This window comes from Rattus norvegicus, chromosome 1, assembly GCF_021556685.1.
Source record: "Rattus norvegicus strain SHRSP/BbbUtx chromosome 1, alternate assembly SHRSP_T2T, whole genome shotgun sequence".
Lineage (NCBI taxonomy): Eukaryota > Metazoa > Chordata > Mammalia > Rodentia > Muridae > Rattus > Rattus norvegicus.
Genome location: NC_141534.1, coordinates 144,659,029 through 144,685,129, shown reverse-complemented (window position 1 = coordinate 144,685,129; position 26,101 = coordinate 144,659,029). Strand labels below are relative to the sequence as shown.

Genomic DNA, 26,101 nt, shown 5'->3' with positions numbered 1-26,101 from the left:
ATATGTGTATGTGTGTTTATTGAGCACATGTCTCTAAGTATCTCTTAGATTAAGAGAACCCATTTTTCTGGATTATTTCATTTCATTACAGGGCTTCAGTGAGGATGGCATTGCTGTTAACCCCATTTAATAAATGAGGAAATTGAGACTCTGGGATTAAATATAACTTTCCCTGGGAAAAAAGTGGGCAGGATTCTCATGGAGCCAGCATTCAAATCTGATTCTCAACTCCACCCTGGCAAAGTTGGTGTTTAAAGAGGTACCAGCAGCTCATTGGCACCACGTAGGGACTTGCTGTGGATGTTGATTTTCAGGCCCACAGAATCAGAATCTGCATCTTGCCAGGATGCTTCGATTCATGTGCTGCACCACAGGCCATGCCCCTATTCAGTGACATCACTGATTCATGCTCTGTCCTGATTATAAACTACCATTAGCCCTGGCCTTCATCTGAGGTGTAGAGTGCACAGAGCTGAGATCTCATTTCGGGTTAGATTTAGTTCAAAAAGCCATGACAATCTCTATGCCCAAGCTGGGATATTAACCTTTGCCTCTTCTCGTTGTGGACCAAGAAGTACCTTAGATTTCTGCTGACCTGAAGGTGCTAGAATCTGACCTTCTGTCCCCTTTGTAATACTCCTACAGATGTTCAACACATCAAGAGGAGAGACATCGTGTTGAAGAGAGAACTGGGTGAGGGAGCCTTTGGAAAGGTCTTCCTGGCTGAGTGCTACAATCTAAGCCCCACCAAAGACAAGATGCTTGTGGCAGTGAAGGTAAATCCAGGGGCACATGGGCAACCAGGACAGGGTTGTTGGTGGTCCAGTAAGGTGAAGGGCATTGAGAGGGTGGTGTTAAACTAATCAAAGAGCCTTGGTCAAGAGTCAGTGCAGCTTCCAATAGTCTGAACATGACTTTGGTTTTAGAAGTCACTAACTACAGTATGTAATGGGGATATGTCTGGTGACAAATTCTGTCCAGTGACAAAAAAGCTCTGGCAAAATGGGAGCTTCAGATCATTTTCTTCAATAACTTGTGGGGGTGCTGTCTGCCTAAACAGGCATTTGGCCACATCTCAGGAGCAGATCTGGATAAAGGGGCCTGTCTTATGAGTCAGTGAGGGCATTTCAGTGGTCCTAGACGTCACAGGGAACAGAGGGAGATAGGGTTAGGGTGGTTGCACAATTAGCACCTGGAACTTGGTAAGTGAGGTTGGGATAAATTCTAAAATTTCGGCTATGTCATCTGAGCTCAGATCCCAAGAGTACATGTAGAGGGTTACTGGAGTTGCAGGAGGGCCTTTAATCCCAGGACTGTAAACCAGTGAGGCTCCAGGCAGGTTTGCCTCTGGGTAAGTATGGAAGAAGCTTGGTTCCCATTGGCTGCCCCCCTCTACCCTGCTCCAGCAGAAAGTCTTCTCTGTGCAATCAGTGCTCAACAAGACTTGGTATATTTAGAACACATGTCAGATGGACTTGCTTAGATCTGGAACCAAACTATAGAGTCAGGAGAATGGCATGGCCTCCTTTCCTGCTCCAAAATATTCTGAGGCCTCTCTGGAGTTTGCATGATATTCTCAGAAGTCAAACAACTTTGGAAGTGGAGATGGAAGGCATTGCCACTGAGGAGGACACTTATTGGGACCTCAGGATGATCTCACCTTTAACATTGAATGGCTTGATGGAAATCCCATCATCAGTTTATGAATCTTTGACTTTTGTGTCTCTGTATCCATACTCAGGGGTATCTATCTGTAGGTTGTCTCTGCCCAAGAGGGTGAACCATCTGGACAGATACAGATGCTGTAGTTTAGTGTGCCACTTAAGATGGGCATCAGAGTGAGAGAGCTTGGATACAACTCTTAAGTCCTCCACTGATCATCTACATAACCTTGAGCAGAACTTAAGCTGAGCTTAAGGGTTCCACTCTGGACTACAAGAGTGATAATATCTTCTCAAAAACTGCTGATGACTAGGTAAATGCTCAATAAAGAAGAGTAGTGGTTTTTAATTTCTGTATTTATTCCTAATGTTAGCAACATCATATATGATAAATTTAGGCACATCATATATGACCCACTGAGCTTTTATTAGCTATATATAAAGGTTACCACTTTTCCCTCCAAAGGACCAGAGACTAAATCTAACTGCTTAAGTGTTGAAGACTATTTGCTGCTACATCTCTCAACACTGCCCATGAAGTAGGAAAGAAGCACCAACATCACATGAACCAGCCATGAGCAGCTGTTTTCCAAGATAGATATTTACAAAAACAGGAGTAGATGGCCAATCTCTGTTTTGAATATCAGTACCTGGACCATTGCTCCACAAAAGGCTAATGATTATTGTTCTTGTCATTCTTGGAATGAACTTGAGTGTTTTGGACAAGGCTTGTGGAAAGGTTTCTAATTTTATCCTTAACCTTAGTGTATGCACTGCTCTGTTATGTTTAATGAAAAAGATGACACTCATCTATTGGCTATCCGAGTGTCTGTCTGGAAAGTGGCAAGGGAACCAGTTTGGGAATTTTCAGCGGGAGCTTGAGAAACACAGGTCTCAGTTAGGTCTGTGAAGAGTCTGACACAGAGAGGCACTTGCCAGAATGTGTGTTGCAGAAAAAAAATGTGTTTCTGATTGTACCCTTTCCAAAGAGTCTTCTCCCCATGGGCTTGGGAAACTCACGAGATGAGTGCTCTGGAATTTGACACCATTTGTCAAGCAATGGGTCTGCCTAGCCCAGCCTGCAGAATTCCATCTTCTCCAAGACCACCCAGGGATGGGAGTTCCTTGCTCTCTGTCCTTTCTGGATTCTTATCCTTTTGCAAACTTTTCTCTTCACTCTGTTCTCATGTTGATGCAAGTTAGTCCTGTATTTCTGGAGGACAATGGCAAGCATAGCCCAAGAATAGGTTTCCTCAAAATTGGATGTGAGTTTTCAACCTATTGCCCAGCAGTTGATATGATAGGAACAAAGGTGTATCAGGCACAGCCTATTTTTTGTTTGTTTGTTTTTTGTTTTTTGTTTTTAGGTGCTAGTAGTCTACTGAGGAACAAGGACAAGCACCTGCCAAACAAATGGAAGAAAGGACAAGACAGATCATAATTTGTGTATAAGCAAGACTTTAGACTCCAGATGCTTCTAGGCATGCAGTGAAATAACATCCCAATAGCTATTATAAATGACAAATATATTAAGACAGAACCAGTTGTTGGTAGAATAGAGCTATCATTCTAGTACTCAAGAGATTGAGTCAGGAAGATCATGAGTTTGATCCTAGCCTGGGATACATAGTGAGATTCTGCTTGGAAAAAATACAGTAAATGCATAGATATATTATACATATATATATATATAGATAGATAGATAGATAGATAGATAGATACATAGAGTATTCAGATAGATAGATAGATACATACATACATAGATACATAGAGTTTACAGATAGAGTAGATAGATAGTAGATAGATAGATAGATGCATAGAGTATACAGATAGATAGATAGATAGATACATAGAGTATACAGATAGATAGGATAGATAGATAGATAGATAGATAGATAGATAGATAGATAGATAGATAGCTTTTTTATCACATCCCAGCTGTGCACCATGCTAAAGAGCAGTGGCTGTCTCCTTGGTTATGACCATTTGACTTACTGCTCTCACCTTCTATCTTAAGAGAGAATTGAATCACATTCAGTAGCCTAGGGAAAGGTCAAAAGCCTAAAGTCAAAGTTAGATTTCTACTAAATGTGGTTTTTTTCCAACCATCAGATGTCAGGGATTATATGTGATCATCTCATAGTTTCAAATTGGTGACATCACTTTATACAGTCATTTAACAAATAGTCCACTTACTCAGCATTGGCACTCAAACAAACCGCTTGCTTGGAAGGTTGAAAACTCTTACTATGCGTATATAATCTGCCTCCTTTTATTTGCCCTTTCTCTGTCATTCTGTGTTCTGTACAGAGTGATCCTGAAGGCTCTTTCAGTACATGAGACATCCCTGTACTTTAACCTGTTTGAATTTTTCTATCTGTGGATCTGTGTGATCTTATGATTTATTTCCAAATTGGTTTCTAATTTTTATATTTTAGCTTTCTGTTTTATCTTTTTTTTACTGTCTATGTTGGTTTTTCTTTTTCTTTTTTTCCCTTTTGAGATGGGATTCTACTATGTAGCCCTGGCTGAACTGGAATTTTCTATGTAGCCCAGCCTGATCTCAGACTCCTGGTGATCCTCCTATCTCTGCCTTCTTAGTGTCATGATTATAAGCATGGGTTACCATGACTGACATAAGTTTATATCGATCATACATTTTACTTGTGTGTACGTATGCATGTGTGTATGCATAATACCTGTATATGGAGGTCAGAATACAACTTTTAGGAGTTGGTTATCTACCACAGGAGTTCAGGGGATTCAACTCATCTCTTCAGGCTTGATGACAAGCGCCTTTTCCCTTTGAGCCATCTTGCTGGCTTATGCATTGTTTTTGTAAGAAGCAATTATTTCTTCTTCTTTTTTTTTGGAGCATGTTCTTATTTCAAAATAAATCTGGGCCTGGTCTGCAGGAATTCATATTCTTGTTTTGACAGTTTTCACAACTTGGATTTTGCATGATATTTTTTTTAATACGTCTGAGTCTCAGCATTGGATTTCTCTGGGATTGGAGGGTTGTTTTGATCTGTGTGGAATGCTCATGGCTTCCAGTTATAGAGATTTAAATTGGAGTAAGAACTGAAAGCATTTATGCAACAATCTGAGGACAGAATCTCAGGGTTTGGGGGTGGTTTATATCTTCATATTTATCATTTACAAAGCTTAATGCAGTATCTCTCAACTTGAGCACTTTTAGCAGAGTAGGATGATTTGCTGCTGGTAAGTAGTTGATTTCCTTACACAGTGTTTAGCAGTCGTTTTTGTTCTTTGTCCAGTAGATGTTAACTCCCACTGTAACAGCAAAATGCCATTGACATTGTCCAGTGCTCCTAGTGAAGCCCAGAAAGCACAGTCAGCATTAGTCAACATCGTTTCAGTAGTAAACTCAAGGAATCATAGGTTACTGAGGAGAGCTGGGAGTAGAAGAGGCGGTCTTTCTCAGAGAAAAACACACCGATATGCAACAGTCTTGGTATTATTAACTAGCCACAGGCCACATGGTAAATGATTGGTAGAGCTGGACTCTGATTCCCCATGGCTCTCTGATGCTTTTCCTTTCATACTTGGAAACGAGCCTCCTTTAATCTCTGACTTTTACTGTTTCCTCATTTTTTTCAAATGATTTTTCTTCTACTGCTAGTTAGTTTTTAGTCATTGACGTTTAGAATGTCTTCATAAAGTATTTATCCTGTGGTCTAAGGAACCTGCCTGATTCCTATTCATATTTGATTGTGGTTTTTTTATAATGTTTCATTACATCAAGTGATGACATGATCAGGTTTAACTCTCAGAAGTATCTCTGTAGGTGACAAGCACCGAGGGTTTGGGGTCCCCTGACACCAGTCAATGTGCTCATCAGAATTGATGGTCAGTAGCAGCTCAGCCGCCTAGTTATATCGCTACAGCTCTGTTGAAGGTCTTTATGGCCATTTGATCTTCATCAAATGAAAAGGTCCAAGGTTACAGAAAGGCCAGTAAGACAGAAGCATAACAAATGGGAGAGTTCATGGAGTTAGGGAGAAGAAGCAGAGGGAGATGGGCAGAGCTGACATTTTGTGTCTATGACTGTTAAGAAATTGGGATTTCATGGTGAAGATAATAGGAAGCCAGTGACATACAAGAGAGGGGCATCTGTTCATGCAGTGATAACCTATCTTTCTCCTGTGTAAATCTGTGAATAGCACTAAGGAGAAATGGCAGCAGGTGCCGAGGGACTAAAATAAAAAAATAATGTTTGCAATTATAATAGGTCACTTGTAATGTGAGTGCATGTGGGTATATGTTTGCACACCCAGGAGTGTACATATTCCTGTGTGCATGATAAAATGAGTTGTAAGATACTAATGAAATCCCAATGAGAACATCCCTTGAAGTATCTTACCCCCACTAAAGAAAAGACAAGTGGGAGGCGACAGTTGGCTAAAATGAAGATGTTAAATGCCTGGGAAGGGGTTGGGCTGCTAAGAACACTTTGTTTCTGACTCACCCTGTCTTGGTGCACAGCCCAGCTGAACCCCATATCTAGGGCTGAAGTTCTCACAGGAGCTGACTCACATGGAGGACAAGACCAGATGGGAAATGTCCTCTACATTTTGAAGAAAAAAGAGGGAGATAAGGAATTTGCTTCTAGTTCTCTTTGACTGTGCTTACTATTCAAAGGGGCCCAGCCAGGAATGTCCCCAAGTTCAGGCTACATGGCAAGACCCTCTTTCCTGTGCCAGCAGTTGGTGGCTATGATAAACATCAACTCCATCCCATGCCACTTCATGGTGACCCATTTTGCAGTTGCCAAGCAACCAAGGAAGTATTGGATATAGAATCCTATGAGAGGGGCCAGAGAACTTTTGGCCCAGTTTCCCTCTCCATTATTCTCCTGTCATCTCTGTCCTAGTTGCATTAATCCCTGGGGCTGTGGCCACTGACAGCTCTGGCCCCCAGTTGCTGCACCTCTCACTTTGACAGTTACATAGGAACTTCAGGTTTGACCCACCAGCTGGAGAACCCAGTGTGAAGGAAGAGGGAAAGGGTGTGGAAGCCTTGGAGACAGTGGTTGTATTGTGCCCCATTCCTCAAGAGGAACTCTGTCTGCCTTGTGGTTCAGGTTGCCAGTCTGAGGGACAGACACTGGCTGCTACTGCTCAAGGGCTGAGAGCAGAAATATCCCATGGTTGCCACTGATGTCGGGGCTATGGGAGAGAATGATTTAAAGAGATGGAGAGAGGCCATTTGGCTGCCCCCAAATCTGAACTACTTTTCTCTCTTATAAATCCAATGCTCACATAAATCTTCATACTCTCCCATCCCACCCATGCTGGGTTCCTCTGGGTTTTTTTCCCTCTCATTCCTCATGAAAATAAATGATTCACACTCAGTCACCTTATGCCCATGTTTTATCCCATGTAGCTCACGACTTTAGCAGGGAGGTGGGTCACCTGGAAAGGTTGTTTTTCCCCATAGCACTTCGGCTGACAAGCATTTGTTCAGGTAGCTGGAAGCCGCTGGAGATTTTTCTTTATGCCAGGTATCCACCCCACAGCTGAAGTGATCATCACATCGGGTCATATGTTTTGGGAGCTGGAGCCATGGCTCAGTTGGCAGGCTTCCTACCTACTATGCACAGAGTTCTGGGTTCAATCCTTAGCAATGCATAAAACCAATCACCAAAGAACATGGTTTTAAATCACAGGGCTTTGGAGGTAAAAGCAGGAATTCAGAGTCATTCTCAGCTATAGCATAAAACTGTGTCAGAGAGAGAGAGAGAGAGAGAGAGAGAGAGAGAGAGAGAGAGAGAGAGAGAGAGAGAATTGGGTCTTGTGAAAAATCACCACTGAGCTGGGAAAGTGAATCTCACTTTATTACTATCTTTGGCCTTTCTGACTGGAAATCTTTACTGAAGGTAGCTGTTCTGACATCAGCCCACACTCTCTTTTTCCAAGCCCAGCTTGTTACATGTGTATATCCCTTCACTCTTCTACCTGCTATTTATTCCCTAGGGGACTTGTCTATTTACAAGTTCATCCAACAAACTAATTCAAGTAGATGGGCCGGGGTGAAAAGTATTCTGGATTCTGGATCCAACCCCATAGCTTGTTGCCCAATCTTTGGCAAGCTGCATGTGTGTTGTGGGCCTTAATTTTTGCATCTATGAAATGGGAAAGTTATACTAAGTAACTTTCAGTACTTTTTGTTAGTAGGCTAATTGTTAACTTTTTTTTTTCACCATAAGCGTTTTAAATTTCTCAAAGAAGGGAAGCTGATGCTAGTTGAAGTTGGGGTGGGGCTTCAGGTCAGGAGATCACACGTGTTTTGACGGCCCCGGAGGCTAACAATACTGAAGTCTGGGGTACTATGAATTTCAGCAAAGATTGCTTGTGTCTGCTATTGTTCCTATCATTTATAATGTGCAAACGTGGGCTAGTTTTCAAATAGGCTTAGGCCCAGGTTCTCCATCTACAGAGATGTGCAAGCAATGGGGAACGGAAGGGGTGGATAGCCTTTTCACACTAAGCATCCATTTTCCCTGATGTGCAGTGGTTACTGAGAAGTTGGAGAGGTTCACTTACTCCATCATTTGCAGGTTCGTGCCACTGCAGTTTGGGAATCCGAAACAATTGACAGATTTCAACCACTGGAGCTGCAGCAGATGGAAGAAGATCTCTGGCTAGGGAGGATTTGCAGTATTTGCATGGCAGGTCATTTTGTCTGAATTACCAGAAAAAGCCATATATCTAGCAGAGAGAGAGAGAGAGAGAGAGAGAGAGAGAGAGAGAGAGAGAGAGAGAGAGAGAGAGAGAGAGAGAGAATGCAAGCCAGTATCTAGTCACATCAGAGTCTCGATGACCTGAAATCAGGGGCTGGTTTTAGTCTTACTTTTTGATTGCCTAGTGGTCGTTATGTGGTGACTTAGCTTTATGACCTTAAGGCAATTATGAGGAGTTGGGAAATGGATGGGCACGCCTGCATAGGCTTCTTCTCTGGCATAAAGCTCTTCTCTGAATAGACTACCCTTCAACTTGGACAACATTGCCTATCCTCAGGATGGCAGTTCCGTTTTGGTGTAGCCGTGATAAACACCATGACAAAAAGCAACGTGTGGAGGAAGCAACTGATTACAGTCCATCATGGAAGCCAGGGGAAGAACTCAAGGCAGGAGCCAACCAAGACCACGGAGGATGCTGCTCGCTAGCTTGCTCTTAAGTTCACATGAGGCTATTTTTCATTACAAGACCAGCTGCCCAGGGTTGGCACCATCCACAGAGGGCTTCACCCTCCCACATCAATCAGTAATTAAGAAAATGCCACACAGACACATTCAGAGGCCAATCTGATGGAGGCAATCTTCAATCAAGGTTCCCCCTTCCCGGGTGTGTCAAGTTGACAACCAAGATTAGTTCTCACAGTAGTGTCCTGTTTACTGTCTCTTATACGGATCAAATACATTTAGTTTTGAGGTCACACTCCCTGTCTGATTTTTAAAACACCAGCTGGGCGTTGTATACTCTTTTTGCTGTATTCTTCTTCCTGGAATAAGAAATGGTCAAGTCTGCACTTCTCTCTGGATCACATTTGGGCCTGAAATCCCTGTAGGACAAAGTCATAGAATTTTGGCAGAGTTTCTCCCATTGGCTCACCTTTTCATCACCCTGCACTGGGCTTTGGTAGCTGTCTCCCAGGTCTTGTATGCATCTAAGACTTCCATAACGTAACCTCAACCCTGCTTTCCACATAGTACTTCTGTTAAACCCGTTGGAGAGCATAGTGCTTTCTACAAGCCAAGTGCTCAGTTTCCTCTACCAATGCAGCCTCTTACCATTAAGACCCAAGGACTCAAAGGGTGAGGGGAACATCATGACACTGCCTGATCATATTCATTGTGGGTCCAAGAGGATACGGTAACAGTTTTCACCAGCTGGAGAACATAGCTCTCTGCCCTATGAGTGTGCACTGATTTACAAGGATAAAGCAATTGGGATGGTGCCGTTCAATCTACTGCATTAGAGGCACTTGTTCTATAAAGGAAGATTTGGGAATAGGACTTTCTCGGGTCTTCCATTGCACAGCTTTGCTCCCTGCCATTCACATTGAGGCACACTTGGAGACTGAAGATAGAAGATAAACATAGATTGAAGTCACTGGCCAGAGCCTGGGATGTGGGCCTCTCCTTTGGCAGGAATCAAAATACTGACTGAAGAAGGGGTTCATCAGTGTGCTTTGCCTTTATGTTTTAAAATAGATCATATTCGCTGTGTGTCCAGATGGATGTGGTAACAGCTCTTGCCAGCTGGAGAAGATAGCTCTCTGCCCTCTAGTTGCTAAAAACTAATGTTGTGTGGTTCTCAGGCCCTGAAGGATCCCACCTTGGCTGCCAGGAAGGATTTCCAGAGGGAGGCCGAGCTGCTCACTAACCTGCAGCATGAGCATATTGTCAAATTCTATGGGGTCTGTGGTGATGGGGATCCACTCATCATGGTCTTTGAATACATGAAGCATGGAGACCTGAACAAGTTCCTCAGGTAAGACAACCACCTTGCCCCTCTTTCTCAGTTCCATTGGCCTTTGGAGTCTTCTCTGTGGTCAGAAATGATACTTGCCACTGTGAGCACAAGTCAGGATGACTTCCCTTCCTTTTCCTTCCTTCTCCCATCCCATTCCAACCCTTCTCTCTCTCTCTCCGTCCCCCCCATCTTTGATACTTTCTGGCTTCACACTTACTATGTAGCTGAGAATGGCCTTGAACTTCAGCTCCTCCTGCCTCCATTCTCCTGCTCTGGGATCTCAGGTGTACACTGCTATAACCGGCTATGTGGTGCTGACAATGGACCTTGAGGCTTTATGTATGCCAGGCAAGCAGTTTTTAAGGAGAGCTACATCCCCAGACCTAACCATTTTATTCTCATGTGTTATCACCTTGACAGATGGACTTGATCTTTTGGTTCATGGTGAGACACCTGCACTTTTCTTCTTGGCTCCCAGACAGACTGAGAAGGAGAAGAATAAAACATGGGGTATATATCCCATGTCGATCCCATATCGAGATTCACAAACCCTGATTCTAGAACTACCTACTCTTTTGCCCCAATGTGGTAAAAATCTCACTTGCTAAGTGAGATTAATATCTCATATCCATCCTGAAAAATCCCACAACTATAGATATTTTGATGACGAATGTGATGTCATCAAATTGTAAACTCATCCGAAAGTAAAGATGCTTGATAAAGAAAGGGCATTTTGTATTCAGGTAAATTCTGTCAGCCTCCAGACTTATAGAAAGGAAAGGGAAAAGTCAGACTTGGCAGAGTCTTCAGATCTCTCCTTAGGATTTGGATTTCCAAAGAATGGCTCTGGAGATACACAAGATTGTCTAACTCTCTGGAACCTGAATTCATAATGAAATTGATTCCTGGAGAACTCAGTCATTAGCATAAGAGACATGGGGTTTATCTTAATTATAACTGGGTCAAGTTATAAGTGTTTCATGGAGTTGTTGCTAGAAGTATTACATGGCAATATGTATATAATGCCTGCATGCATTTTGCATGTAACTAGGTACTGAACCAAGAGTACTATTGTAAAAGTCACTACTACTATTATTACTTTATACAATCATGGTAGCTTCCAGTCTAGATGATACCATAGTTGCGTGTGCAGAATCTTACCGTGTGCTTCTTTCCTCTGCCCTAGTTTGAACCTCAATGTGTTCTCCAGGAGTACAGCTGATTCTCCCACCTCAAGTACAGCAAAAGGGCTCAACAAAGTCCCCATTGATCCCTTAGTATCAAGGAAAGATGAAGAAAATGAAGTCGAAGAGGGAGAAGCAGGGACAGGAAAGAATGAAGGCTAGGGCAGAAGAAACACAAAGGAATAAGAAAACACAAACCAAAAGAGATAGTAACATTTCTTATTGTTGTGACCAACTACTTGACAAGAGTCCACTTAAGGGCAGTAGGATTAATTTTGACTCACAGTTCGAAAGGATACAGTTCATCACAGCAGCAAACATGGTGCTGGCACGTGAGGTCAAATCATATTGGCAGTCAGGAGTAGAGAGTGTTTGGAGCAGAAAGAGTTTGAGTTATAAATTATACAATACCCCCATATCAGTGACAGCACACTACTTCCTTTAGTAAGGGTTCCCTTCTCAGGGTCTTCTAACCCCAGGGTTCCATTAGTAGAGCCCAAACTTTTAGACACATGAATCTCTGGAAGTACTTTATGTTTGAGTCACAATAGATACAGATGACAAGAAGCTGTGTCTGCACTGAATCACTCACCCCTTGATTCTCTGTGTCAGGAACATAGGAAGAACTTAGTGATCCTTCTGTGTCTGTCTTTGGACTCGCTTCCTGAAGACAGCATTGGGGAGTCTATTGAAATTAAGGTCAACAGTTTCTCCAGGCATTTTTGTGTCAACTTGCCACCCAGATTCTCAGGGGTTACCCAGACTCTCACCCATCTTCCTAGACTCTGTTAATCAAGTCTAAGCTTTTCCAAAAACTCCATGCTGAAAGCCTGGCTCACAGCAACTCTTGCTAGGAGCTGACTTAACAGGCTGCTCTCCCAAATGCCCGCTTAACCCTCAGGGTCAGTTCTGCCTATTAGCGTGTCTCCTGGTTGGTGGTGTTTGGGACCTGCAAGAGTCTGTTCTGGTATACTAGAGTGGGAACTGGCTTCCTGACTCGAACCTGGCTAGCTGATGCAGCTGTTTTTCTAAGAAGGGGGAGGGGGAAGCCCACCAAAGATAATAAACAGTGTGTTCCTATTTAACGGTGCCTTTCAGTGGAAATTGGAGAAGCAGTAAAGCAGGCTGGGCCTCCCTGTATACCAGGGCTCGTTGGTCCTTCACTTCATAAATAAGGGCCCTGGCTGAGGTTATGGCTCATTGAGCTTTCTGCAGGAAAGAGTGGACACTAAAAGTGACCGATCTGACAGGGCACGGTGTTATCATAACACAGCCAGGCTTAAATTTAGCATGGAGGAAGTGTTGAGCCCCCAAGACCTCTGCTCTATAGTCAAAGTGTTTCTTTATCCTGCCTTGCTTTTGCTGCTGTGGAGTGGTTAGGAGTGTGGAGGTAGCCTTATGCCACTTACAGCTGGGGGCTGCACACAGCTTGTCAGCAGCATCAGCACTGGGAGCTTGTCATAAATGCAAATGAATGAACACTGCCTGGCCAATCAGAGCTTCAAGGGGTGGAGCCTTAAAAGCTATTTAAAATCCTTTCTCATGCCCCTTTTGGCGGCTCCCCTTTATAATCATAGATAATAATTTGCAGTATGTCCCCTGACTGCCATATAGCTATTCTGAGATATCTATGACTTTGGTTGAGCTTTCTGATCATTTTGTGCCTCAATTTAAAAAAAAATCAGGCTAGGAAGATTAAAACAATATCTTTAAAACTACCAGAATAGTGCTTGGCACAGAGTAAGGGTTAGTGGTTACTTTATTAATTATTCTATAGTAACCACCTAGCACCTGGGAAGACCCTGCGAAGTGGTAATAGGGAAAGAGAATTTGTTCTCTACCATTTGAGTATGCCTACGTCATCTTAGTGGGGACTTTGTAGTTTCACCCATAGCCATACCTAAAATCATTTGGGTAGGGACAGGCAGCTTGGATATGAATTTCCTTCATTTCTGAAGGATGGTCTAGAGCCCTGAAAAACCTCAAAGTCTTTACCTCTGATATGCTAAGTTCTCTCTGTTCCTCCCACCCTTTCTTCCTTACAGGGCCCATGGGCCAGATGCGATGATCCTTGTGGATGGACAGCCACGCCAGGCCAAGGGGGAGCTAGGACTCTCCCAGATGCTCCACATCGCCAGTCAGATAGCCTCTGGCATGGTGTACTTGGCCTCCCAGCACTTTGTGCACCGGGACCTGGCCACCAGGAACTGCCTAGTTGGAGCCAACCTTCTAGTGAAGATTGGAGATTTTGGCATGTCCAGGGACGTCTACAGTACTGATTACTACAGGGTAAGGAGGGTTTCCCAGCTGCAGGACTCAGTTGCTGAGCTAGTGCCTTGCTTACATGTCTGTCATTGTCCATTTACCCTGTCACTATGGTGCAAATGTATGCACACGCATGCTCACCAGTGCACTCAACAGTTCTCTTTCAGCCACTCCTGCATCTTGGCATATCAGCTTATTATTATCATGGTAGGCCATTCTTCCTTCCTCTTTGACATTAGACTAAACTCTGTCTATACATCTCAATAATCTTCACATTATGTTCCTACTGTTTCACAGTTTATTCTTTATGCAAACAGAGTTGAATACATATAGCTGTATGTTCAAATGCACACCCAGATAGTCAGACTTGGTGCTATGTCAATATTCCAACCCATCCCCTAATCTAGACTCATTCACAACATGTTTTATTCTCTGGAATTTCCTCATGATCATATGAGGGCAATCTTGCTTCAAAAGGTAGCTCTTTATGGAAAGTAGAACCCAAGTACACTAGAAGTAGCTACTACATAATCCCTACTGGCTTTGGAAAAATGAGAAAGTGAGGCATTTTGTCTATTTCTGGCTTTGAATAAAGGATAATATTAGGCTTATTATGAGGAAGTTTTATTTGCATACTGTTATCTACCTCCTACTACAAGATCAAATTTTGCTTCCAGAATCATGGTTTACTCTCATTTTGAGGGAATCTCTTCATTGAGTTTTTCTGTGTTATATGACAAAGCTAAAGTTAAATGGCCATGAATATCACTTTTTCCAGAAAGAGAAGCATGGGTACAGCTTGATACCCCCAGACCCACAGATGGTTCATTGTCATTGGGACATACCTTTTTCTGCGATAAGGAAGATTTATGTTGCTTATACTGGGACTCACCTGTAATCTCAAGAGTTGGAAGGTTGCAGCAGGTGGATCTAGAGGTTAAGGCCAAGCTACACAGAAAGAAATCTCTACAAGGGAAAAAAAAAGCAAAGAATTAAAATATGGAAGTCTTACTTTGAGCACTTTGCCTAAGAGAAGGGTTTAGATTTGCGATATAGGAGACAGAAGGACATTATTGTGGAGCAGAGAGTGTATTTACTGGTGATATATGAACAAAATACCATAGACCATGGGCGGTGTGATAATACAAAACTATATCTCAACTTTCAAGAGGCCCATGCATATTCCATATCTGGTAAAGATTGACTCTATAGTTGTTAAATGCCCTTCTTGTTGTATATTCCTTGGTAGAAGGGGCAAAAGATCTCCAAAGGTCCCTTTTGTGAGGTCACTAAATCTAATGAAGGTTAATGATTTAATGGCCTCTAACAAATGTCTACTTCCAGACCTGCTTCTATGCCATCACTTGCCATTCTCCTGCTATGAAGCACATGTTTATTTTAGCTTGGGGACTAAGGAAACAAACATTCAGTTCATAGCAAGAGAATGGGAGCCAGTTGTCTGGTCCAGGTAGGAAAGAAATGATCACATTGTAAACTATTATGATCCTGTTGGCCTGATCTTGGTAATCCAAGAGGGTAGAAATTAGGTCTGGCAAGTATACACTTGTTTAAATGGTCCTGGTGACTTTGTGATGCATGATTGATCAATCACTCATGTGACACTGATTACTCAAGGAACTCCACTTTAGTAACAGTGCAGAGGGACTTTTAGAAATGCCTTTAGAGCTGCAGAGTGTCTTGTTCATGGTTCAGCCAAAGGACGGCAAGTGGCATGCTATCATGAGCACACAGGAGGCAAAATAAACCAAAAGAAACCAAATCAGGAGAAAGTGTCCTCAGCAACGTGGCCAGCCTTACCCGCTCACCATACCAAGTATCTCCAGAAAAAGGAATGGGAACATGATGTAGCAAATCCACAGGCTGATGGTCAGGGAAGACATGTTAGGATACACTGAAGCATAATCTTTAGCATCTAGACCATTCTCCCCACCATGGTATGTGGGTCATAAAGCATAGCTGAAGTCTGCACCATTTAATTGCCTTCTACTCTGTATAATGGACTATTCTTTCGTGACTGGATGAACTCAGATCCATTGTAGGGATGATGAAAGTAAGGGAAGCTTTCTGCTTTTTGTTTGTTTGGATTTCTTTTTCTGGGCAGGGAAGATATTGAATTAGTCTTTGTTGGTCTCTCTGGACTCTACCAGGTTTTAGGAAAACATACCATACTAGAACATACAAGCTGATATCTGAAATTTGCTGGGTTTTTTGGGGTGTGCTTAATATTTTCTTCTTTGATTTAAAGGTAATAAATAAATAAATAAATAAATAAATAAATATTAAGAAAGAGTACACTCCAGAAGGTGTACCTTTATTGTTGCCCTACCAGCCATTGACTTTACTCTTACACCTAGGAAAGTATCAAGGAATAAATCCATCTCATTTCTTTGGGTATCAGGACAGATTTGAGGAAGTGAGGTCAATGGAAATTGTCCACAGTCTAGGTATCTTGAATTCCATCTTCATGAGCTCTAAGTCAGGCTGTTAGCTGAAGCTAGCTACCTTGGAAATATATGTCTTTTGTTTCAAAGAAGTATGAAGTAGGAAAGAATAGCTATTTCAGTGAAATTCAACTCTGCCAGTAGGTAAACTACAGTGGCCACACTGAAAGACAGATTGTAAAATCTCTTTATACTTGTTTACCCCCATGCCTTGAGGTATGCTTAACCTCCCCCTCACACACACACACACACACACACACACACACACACACACACACATACTCCAAATCTTTTGAAAAATGAAAAACAGGAATATATATGCCTGAGGTCACAGAAATATCCTGAAAGTCTTATCCTCTTTGGAAGACATGATTGTTACTAAAGAATTCTTGGTCAGCTATGTTCACTCCCTAATGTTTAGCCATTATCAGCACCATGTGCTCAATGCTTCAATTCAATGTTCTTAGTTTGAAAATTAGGACAGAAATATTTACTCGGCAGAGGTATGTTTATGTTAAGCAAGCAACTTAGCTTGTGTGAAGCGCCTGTAATGTAATACTTGCTAGACAAACTATTGCTTTTACTGTCTCCTCAGCACTCCTTACACCCAAAGCAAGAACGCTCTGGAGATAGTCTCATTTCCAGATGTGATTCTTGGATCAGGAAGAGGAACTCCTGACCGCTGGAAAATAAACTAGGCTCATATAGCTGCCCCGAAGGAGGAGGGTTAAGATGATCACCTCGAGGAAAATTCCAGCCCAAGGTTTCAACTTCCATAGAAACAGTGGGTCATCGGCATTGCCCTTCTTTCTGGCTAGTGTTTGTTTGCTCTTGCTTCCAGAGCATAGAGCTGTGCCTATATTTGAGAGATTTATGCAAGACTTTCTTGTTCAGTATACATTTGCTAAGGCTCGAAGGAATGTGGTAATTTGTCAGAGAGACAGAACACCATGAAGGATGCTATCTGTAACCCAGGTCAAATTTGCTTTGCTCTACTATTCTTGATTATTAGGACCAAGAGCTTGCTGACTACTCAACGTGCTGACTAATGTAGATAAACAGATAATTTAGGTGTTTGTGCACATGCACGTGTGCATGTGCATTCCAGGTATGTCTGTGTTAATGCATGTGTCTGTCAGCCTGGGCTTGCTTGCTCTGTGAAGATTCTAGAATTCACACAGGAGGTCAGGATTAGAAGTAAAGATAAGATCCACCTTATATTTTTTCCTTTCCCTTTTTAATTTCTTAAAACAAAGAGGTGCCATCTGGCTCAAACATAAGTGGTATGCAAATGATTTACAGAGGTGAACTGCCAAATTTCCTGTTACACATTTAGATTGAGAAAAAACAAACATGCCCACACCAAAGCAGTGGAGCAATTTCTTGTCTTCTTACAATGGGCTGGAAGGTAGCCACCTTTTCTTCCTGTGGCTCATTGATGCTTCCAAGAGCACCTGTAAACAGTCTTTGACAAAGGTGGTTTAGTAGACACTATGATTACTTTCTTAGATCTTCAGAGAACTCAAGGATATTGATGATCTGATTTATAGTTAAATAAAATTTCAGACATCCCAAAGAGGAGCAGTTTGAGACTCCAGAGTAGACATATTTTCCGGTGTGTCCATTGGTGAAGAGGGTAGTTCATTGAGATCTGGAAAGGGCAGGACTAGAGGGGATAGATTCTGTGATCCACAAAACCCAAATGAATTGACTTTGCTGTGCCTCATGCATGGCACTTGGCAGAACTAACAGAATTATCAGTGTAGGAAAATAGTGTGTGTGTGTCTGTGTGTGTGTGTGTGTGTGTGTGTGTGTGTGTGTGTGTATTTCAGGTTAAGCAGGAAATGGATTAGACCAGACCAGAAGCCCATAGACAGATACCCACCAGACCACCAGATACCCACCACTGATAAGCGATCCTTTGGTCATCATGATCAAACCTTTTCTAAACAAGTAGATGGATTGCCTGGGGAAAATGTCCTATAGAAACAAGCAAGAAGTGATCTGGATTGCCTGAGTCTAGGGTGTGTACTTTAGGTGAGAAGTGGGATTCTAACCATAAAGTAGGTCTGATGACTGGCAATGGATCACTGGGCTCCAAGATGAGAATTCTGGGACCAAGTTCTTAGCAACTCTTGAAGAGTTTAGGAAAAGCAGTCCATATGACATGGCATAGAATAGTTCATTCTATGGTGTCACAGTAGTCCTCACAATGATGAAAATAATGGGGATCCATTCCACATGAAGACACCAGTCACTACTGGGGATGCCAAAACGTGCATGCTGACAGGAGCCTTATATAGCTGTCTCCTGAGAGGCTCTGCCAGAGCCTGACAAATACAGAGGCAGATGCTGTCAGGCAACTATTGGACTGAGAACAGGGTTCCTAATGGAGGAGTTAGAGAAAGGACTGAGGTAGGTGAGGGGGTTTGCAAACCCATAGGAAGAACAACAACATCAACCAACTAGACATCCCAGAGCTCCCAGGAGCTAAACCACCAACCAAACAGTAGACATGGAAGGACCCATGGCTCCAGCTGCATATGTAGCAGAGAATGGGCCTTGTTAGGCATTAATGGGAGGAGACGTCCTTGGTCCTGGGAAGGCTTGATGCCCCAGTGTAGGGGAATGCCCAGGTAGGGAGGCAGGAGGGAGTGGCTGGGTGGCTGGGTGAGCACCTTCATGGAGGTAAGGAGTGGGGGGATGGGATGGGGGATTTCCAGAGGAGAAACTGGGAAAGGGGAAAACATTTGAAATGTAAATAAAGAAAATATCCAATAAAAGAAAAGAGAAAATAATAGACTCTTAGATTTGAAATATATATATTTCAAAAATGTTTTTATGTATATAAAACTTTGCCTTAGTCATGCTAAGCACTTGAGCCTTTTGAAGCCAGCTGGAATAAAAGAGGGACATAGAATAATGTTACTAATGAGGATGGACTAAACATGTGGTCATTACCTCCCTTCTTAATAGAATGAAATTTATACAAGGCACACATATATCTTAGGATGATAAAACAGCTTAATAAACATTAATCACTGTTACCATTATTAGAACTAACATACAAAAGCTTTCTCTAGTCTGGACAAAAAAAATTGCAAAGGTCTTACCTAATACAGGTTGATCACTACAACAAATAAGTGGGAAATACACAAGAGTCCAACACAAATCGAAGCTCATTTCCAGGACACGTGGCAGTATTTATGGGTGAATCTACCGGAGGTGTAACATTCCTCCACAAAGTCATGCAGGCCAACATGCTCTTTGCCTTACTGACCCTAAGCACTTGAGTCTTTTATAGCCAGTTGGAATAGAAGAGGGACATCTAATGTTAATTATGATAGATTTGGCATGGAGCCATCATCTCCCTTCTTAATAGAAAAAAATATATGTATATGTATAAGGGAAGCTGAGAGATGAAGTATAACAGTGTCTCAAATGGAAAAGAAGATTCTGGTGGGTAACCGACCATCTCAAGAGAGAAGAAAAGGCAATATCTCTTCTAACATTCTATTCCAACAGGACATTCATACAAGGAAAGAGAAGACAAGATATTCTTCTATTGCTCCTTTACTCAGAATGCAAACTTCTGGTGCTCTCTGGAGTTTCCAAGCCATGGTGGACTTGGTCCACTGCCACAGAGGTGCTTCAGTTCACTACCCTGGAGAGCAAAAGGGTAAATTCACAGTGAACCACATCTTAAGGAACAGAAGGGAAAAGGAAGGATGTTTGACATCAACAGGACTCTCAGTTTATAAAAGTACATTTAGGACTAGAGATATGGTTCAGCAGTTCAGAGCACTGGGTCTTCTGCCAGAGAACTCAGCTTCAATTTCTAGCACCCACATGGTTCCTCATGTGGTCCATACCTCCTGTTTCCAGGATCTGATGGCTTCTCCCTGGCTTCTACACATACAACACACACAAGCAATGCACAGATGTACATACAGGCAAAGCATTATATAAAAATAAAAAGCAATGTTTAAAAGAAAAGAAAACACATGAAGGAGAGAAACGGAAGACAGACTGACTGTAGAAGCTTGGCTTACAAACCTATGGCAATTAAGGAAGACAACAGAATGTGCTTCAAATTTTAACTGATTTCCATACCCACACTACCAAATCTGCCTACTGTAGGGGTAGGTCCTTCACGAAACTCAGAGAGAGTTTAGGTTTAGGGTTCACACATGGATTTGAGCGATTCTACAACATCCTGAAATTATGAGAGTGGTTCTCATGGGTTTTTCATTTGATTTCATCTTCTGTGGAGTCGGAGTTTTCCAGAGAATCCTAAAGGAGTTTATGACCCACACAGATTACTCTATTGCGTTACCAGAGAAAAAGTAGGAGTGCAGGGCTACTCCGACTTGAGGGCTGGGGAGGGAAGCCATGATGTTATTGTAATTGAGACCTGAGGTTAGAACAGGGTCTACTTGACCAGAATGTTCTTTCCAGTTTTATAAATAGTGAGAATGGTGGCTGATTCTGAGTCACCTGAGGTAAAAGCCAAAACACTCTCTGTGTCTTGATTATGTGTTTTGTATTATCAATTGGAAAGAGGTCCTTTGATGAGAGTCAAGTGGCTAACAGGGTGCTGAGCAGAGACAGCAGTCTATGAAATGACTTGGTATTTGCTTTTACCTTTAAAATCTAGTGATGTCAATTAAAGTCAACTGACTTTCATAATCACAGGTTGACATCATGTTCCTTGCTCAATGTTGGTATTTTGGGAGGCCCATCTAGCAACAGACACACTTTCTTCTCTACTGCACTGGTTATGTATTCTGAAGAGGAGTGTGGATGAATTCTAATGAGTGCATGGATAACAAGCTGTTGTTGATGTCAGTCTTACTGTGTAGCCACAATGGGTTTTCTCACATGGATTCTCATATTAAGCATCTCAGTCCTACCCAGCAACCTGGAAAAATGGAAAGCCTTACCCATCAGAGGCAGAAATTGTGCTTCCTAGTTTACTTTCTGATGGGAGCTGGTCCTCATCATAAGGAGCAATCTCAAGTTTGGTCTTGACCAATCACATAAGTTGATCCTCTAGAGGTAGAAATAAGGTTGGGAGCTGCTGGGGTTGGACAATTACTCAATCCATGCCATTTTAGTTGGAAACCTAACAGAGTGAGGGAGCCATTCTTCATCACCTGGTATGTCAAGCAAGACTATGGATACCAGACTGATAATCAGTAGAAAAAGTATTGGCAGCTGTTCAGACAGGTCTTTGAGGGATACTGATTTCATTAGAAGGGATTTGTCACTGGCTATAGGCATTGGGTTCTTCTGAATAGACCCCGGAAATCAAGGAAGGAAAAAGACACTGACAGTCAAAAGGTGAACCCCTCACAAGTCTTTCTAGTGACCAGACCCTTTGATGAGCCTCATTGTGCTTTGACTGCTTTGAATCCATTCTGTTCCTATGTATACAGAGCAAAACAGTGAAGATTTGTGGCCCATTCTAGCCTGTTTATTAGGGATAATTCTAGACTTCTTTAGGGAAGTTACAAAGATGGTAGACTTATCATTAGTCCTCCATCTAGTTTCCCTACTTCAGAACCATGACACCTTTGTCAAAATAAGAATTTACAATGGCAAGCACTGTTTATTCAACTTCAGAATGTTTGGAATTTTTTTCAGTTTTCTACTATCATTCTTACAATCCCAGGATCCCAAGATACCACATTCATGCAACTAATTCTTTAACAACAGTGGTACTGCTGGTGTACCTGTATTGGGGCTCAGGATCCATCAAATGAACCAGCTCTCTTGCAATGCAAAGGTGTAGGGTTACTAAGAAACCCTAAACCCTATGTTGAGGGTAACTATGCTGTGACTCCAACTTTCACCAAGAATTCCTTTGAAATTATTCAGTTCTGAATAACCTAGAAGCCATATGTGGACAAAATATTAGTTAATTTTCTCTGGCTAGGTTTGGAATAGAAGGCAAGAGGAAGGTAGGGGACCTCCTTAGATCCCACAGTGCTTGGATTGTTTCCACATCTGTTCATTTCTTCAGTTCTGGTATAGGGTATATAGCTCATTAGAAGACATGGCACAGAGTGGACTTCTCTGCAGACAGGTGCTGTAATATAGTTACTTGAGTGAATTTAGAGAAGCAACTTAAATGCTAATACCTATTAATCTGTGCAAAGCTGCCAAGAGAATAGAACACAAAGGAGGGCATCAGTAACTAATTATAGTAGGAATTGCAACCTTTCTTCCTCGATTAAAGCTAGTGGATCTGCACACTCATTATCTATAAAATAACAGACATTGTAGAAATATAGACATCTAGTGAAGGATGGGAGTGTTATTTAGAACTTGTTGGGATCAGTGACTGCTCTGTGTCTATCAAGACATCACATTTATCTGTAAAATGTCGAGCTTGATCTGTGGTTCTATATTTTTTTGTCATCTTTTGTCTTCTGTGGGGATAAATTCTTCATATGATCATAAGAGAGAAAGAGACTGAATTTCTGTCCAATAGGTGAGAGGCACAGACAAAAGGAAAAGAAAAATCCAGTTACTTTATCTTCTACTATTGCTTTGACTCTGTTCAAACATGTTTGTTTTCCCAGCCTCTTTTCCTCTTCCTACTGAAATTAGAAAACTACTTTGATTTTGGATATAGGTCTTTTTTCATAACTACTAGATCTAGTTGGTGCCCAAGGTTTAGTTTTGGGTGTGCTCTGCTCTTTGGAACATCTAAGATAGGCTAGCAGGGTAAAGGATTGGCTACAGAATATTTTCCAGGAATTGGGGTTACCTAAATCTTTCTTGCATCTATATACCCTGACACTGTCTTCCTTCCTAGAAAATTCTTTACTTCATTTCAATCTAGTAGAATAGCATGGGTAGCTATTGCAGTCCAAGCACTCTATAAAAGGCAAAAGTGGTCATAAGAAAGGCTTTGTTTTTTTATACCTTGGGATATTGTGATATAAAGAGGCATGGTGACCAGGAAGTTAAACTGCAAACAAGTGGACTCTAACAGTGAGGAACTTGTTTAGGACATTTGCTTCTCAGTGGCCTAAAGAATACTGTCTTAGGGAGAATTCTTCAATCTTTGATTATGGGCACTTTATACCCATTGACTACTGTGTGGCTAGAAACCCAGATTTCATCACTGTGTTGACTACTGATGTGGAACAAATCTCTTTCTTGCATATGCTCAAAGATGATTGTTTGTAAAGTACCAATCTCCTGCCTTTCTCTCCATCACCTGGACTTTATCACCTTAATCTCACAAGTGTGGTCTATCCAAATACCAACTTTTTTTTTCACTGAACGCATGCTTGGCTGAGACTCTGCGGGTTTACTGAAGACTTCTCCTGGTGCAGGTATAAAGGTCTAGGACCCAGTTCAGTCATTAAGTCATGTTGGAGACATCAATTTTTTTAGTACCTTCAACTGTCAGGTCATAGAGTTGAATGGGGCTTTTCAGTATTTTTTCATATCAGTAAAACTTTCCCTCCAAATAGAACTCAGTAACACAGATATGCAGACAGATAAACAGACACATGGGACATTAGGAATCTGTCTTCTTTGATAGGAGGAGTTGATGAACAGTCTTTGGCAGTCATATTGAGTTAGAACGTACTGGTCCAGATAAGGGACCGTGAGACTCTGTACCACAAGTAGCAGAAGAGAATTAAAGGTACACCAGAATATCACTGGGACTCAGAGAGGGGAACTGAAGGCTGCAGCTGAAGTCATTGCCATGTTGGACCTTAGAAGCGAGTAACTGTAGTTGTGGGTTAGCATACATTTTGAAAAGTGCATTTTTTAGGCCACCCAGTCCCTTCTATGTTCTAAGAATTTTAGAAATAAATGAGAAATGCCAGCTCCTTCAACTTGAAAGAAGCACACCTCAAGTGGGACCCTTAAATGTCACCTCTGTCGCCCTCATGGCCCCAGGCAGGCTGGCATCAGCACCATCCCAGGCAGATAGCCTGTTGGCTTTCTTCCAGGGCTGATGAGATTCCTTTCTCAGGTTTCCCCACTTATCCATTCCAGCTGTGGCAAAGGATGTGATAACCAGGGAGCACTCTGAGTCTTTTTAATTCTTAACACTATTTAGAAGTGTGACTGACATTCTTAATCATCTCTATCCAGAATTCTACATGTTTCAAGGCAAGCCTATCTATCTAGCCTATCTATCTTCTGGCTCCAGTGCAGAAAACTGACATATACTATAAAATAATATTATAACTACTCAGAAAAACTAAGAAGATTAGGGTGATCAAAATGACTGTGCATTTCACATAGGTAACTGGTTATATTTTGTTTATCTTGACTGACAAGAGAACCAGTGGAGTGAAACCTGTGCCCCTGCTTTGCCCTGCTGAAAACGATGTTCTGAGAGCAGTTTTCCAGTGATCTTGATGCAGTCTCATCTCTCTGAGAGATTGAAACCTGGTTGTTCTCTCCCATCAAGGAAGGTGGTGCGTGAGTGGGATGGACATTAATATTGCTTGCCTGTCTCCATGGGGACAAGACAGGGAAGAGGCTCTAGGAGAAAATTCCAAGAACAGGAGGGATGTTTTATTGAAGCCAATTATGATGAGGGGAAGCAGGCTGAAGGAGGCCATGGAGTGTGGTGAAGAGTCCCTAGTTTCTCTCCCCAGGGTGGTGATAGATGTAAGAAGACAGCCACCATTTTCCTTCTGAAGTGCAAAAAGCCTTTTGTTTACTGAGACCAACTGAATATATAACATACAAAAAAAAAAACCCCACATAAATTTCCATACAAATATCTTCCCTACGAGCTGTAATTAAGATATTTGCATGTAAAGAGAACAGTGTATTCCCTTGACTCCCTCCTGGTAGGGAATTGTGTTTCTCTCATAATCCACATATCTCAAGAATATGCGAGTTGTCTGACAAAACAAGATGAGGAAGAGGAGGAGCTGGAGAACAGGGGATCTGGTCAATGCAGCAACTTGGTCCTCCCCTCCTCCTCCTCTATATCCCCAGAGTTAGCCTACCACATAGGACCAAACCAGAGGTAGGGAGATCTGTTGCTTAAGGAAAGGCGAGCTGAGTGCTCACCAAATCCTAAATCAGGCTGTATACATTTGAATCTTCAAGCTCCTGCTTAGAGCTATTCAAACTCATGGAACGTACTTAAATTCTCTAAGCCTCGGATCCCTTATCCGAGAAAGAAAAAAAAAAAGGAGCATGAGGGAGAACAATTTCTTCTTTTGTGTGGATTAAATAAGATAATGTATGCAAATTGCCTGGTACCTATTAGGCACTCAATAGATGGTTATTATCATTCCATGTAAGTGAATAAGGGAGAAATTATATATAAGAAATTTTAAATAAGTTACATGCCAAAGTATTTCCTATGTTAAGTCTTTGGTGCCAGATCCTGAAATTAAAGGAGAGAAGAGTCTACTTAAGAGAACTCTGAGAGATAGAAAACAAAGTCACTCACCATGCCATCTCCTTCCTGTTCAAGCTAGTCTACTGGAAGCCAAGGAGAAAGGGGAAGCATATCAATCAGCGAGGGACTTCCTCATTTTGAAAGTTTTAACTTCAACCAAGTACTATTTGCAAATGAAACCTTGAGCTTTTCAGAAACAGAGCTGCACTCTTCAGGCTTCCTGCCCTGTCAGTCTATTTCTTGAGTATTTCAATGGTATATGTGCTCTGGTACCTTGAGAAAAGAACTGAAGCTAACTGAGGTCTCACCTACTTTTCTCTTCCCCTTTGTGATTATTCTGCTCCTTTTCATATCCTGAGGTCATAGATATTGAAGATCCTTTGTACTGTGTTGGTTGGGTATAATTGCTTTTACTCCTATGCTCCCACTGAAGATCCTACCTAAGGGCAGTGTTGATACCCTGATAAATAGTGGCACAGGATTAGTGAATGTGTTGAGTAGGGATGAGTAATATTCCATCTCTCTTAACTCTGACAACCACCATGACACCTTGTCTACATCTTCTCCTCGACTGATTGACTTGCTTCAGCCTCTACAATCCGGTTGGGTTTTAAATCTTTGTATTTAGTCATTT

At 41.9% G+C, this 26,101-nt stretch overlaps 1 protein-coding gene across 7 annotated transcripts in view; it reads left to right on the top strand.

Moving 5' to 3' along the window:
• Ntrk3 (neurotrophic receptor tyrosine kinase 3) overlaps nucleotides 1-26,101 on the top strand; it is a 381,715-nt gene that overhangs the window by 306,725 nt on the left and 48,889 nt on the right. For all 7 annotated transcript variants that reach the window (XM_087551652.1, NM_019248.2, NM_001270655.1 and 4 more), the window contains 3 exon segments: nucleotides 646-776; nucleotides 10,005-10,177; nucleotides 13,389-13,632. In XM_087551652.1, the coding sequence (XP_087407778.1) occupies nucleotides 646-776; nucleotides 10,005-10,177; nucleotides 13,389-13,632 (548 nt within the window).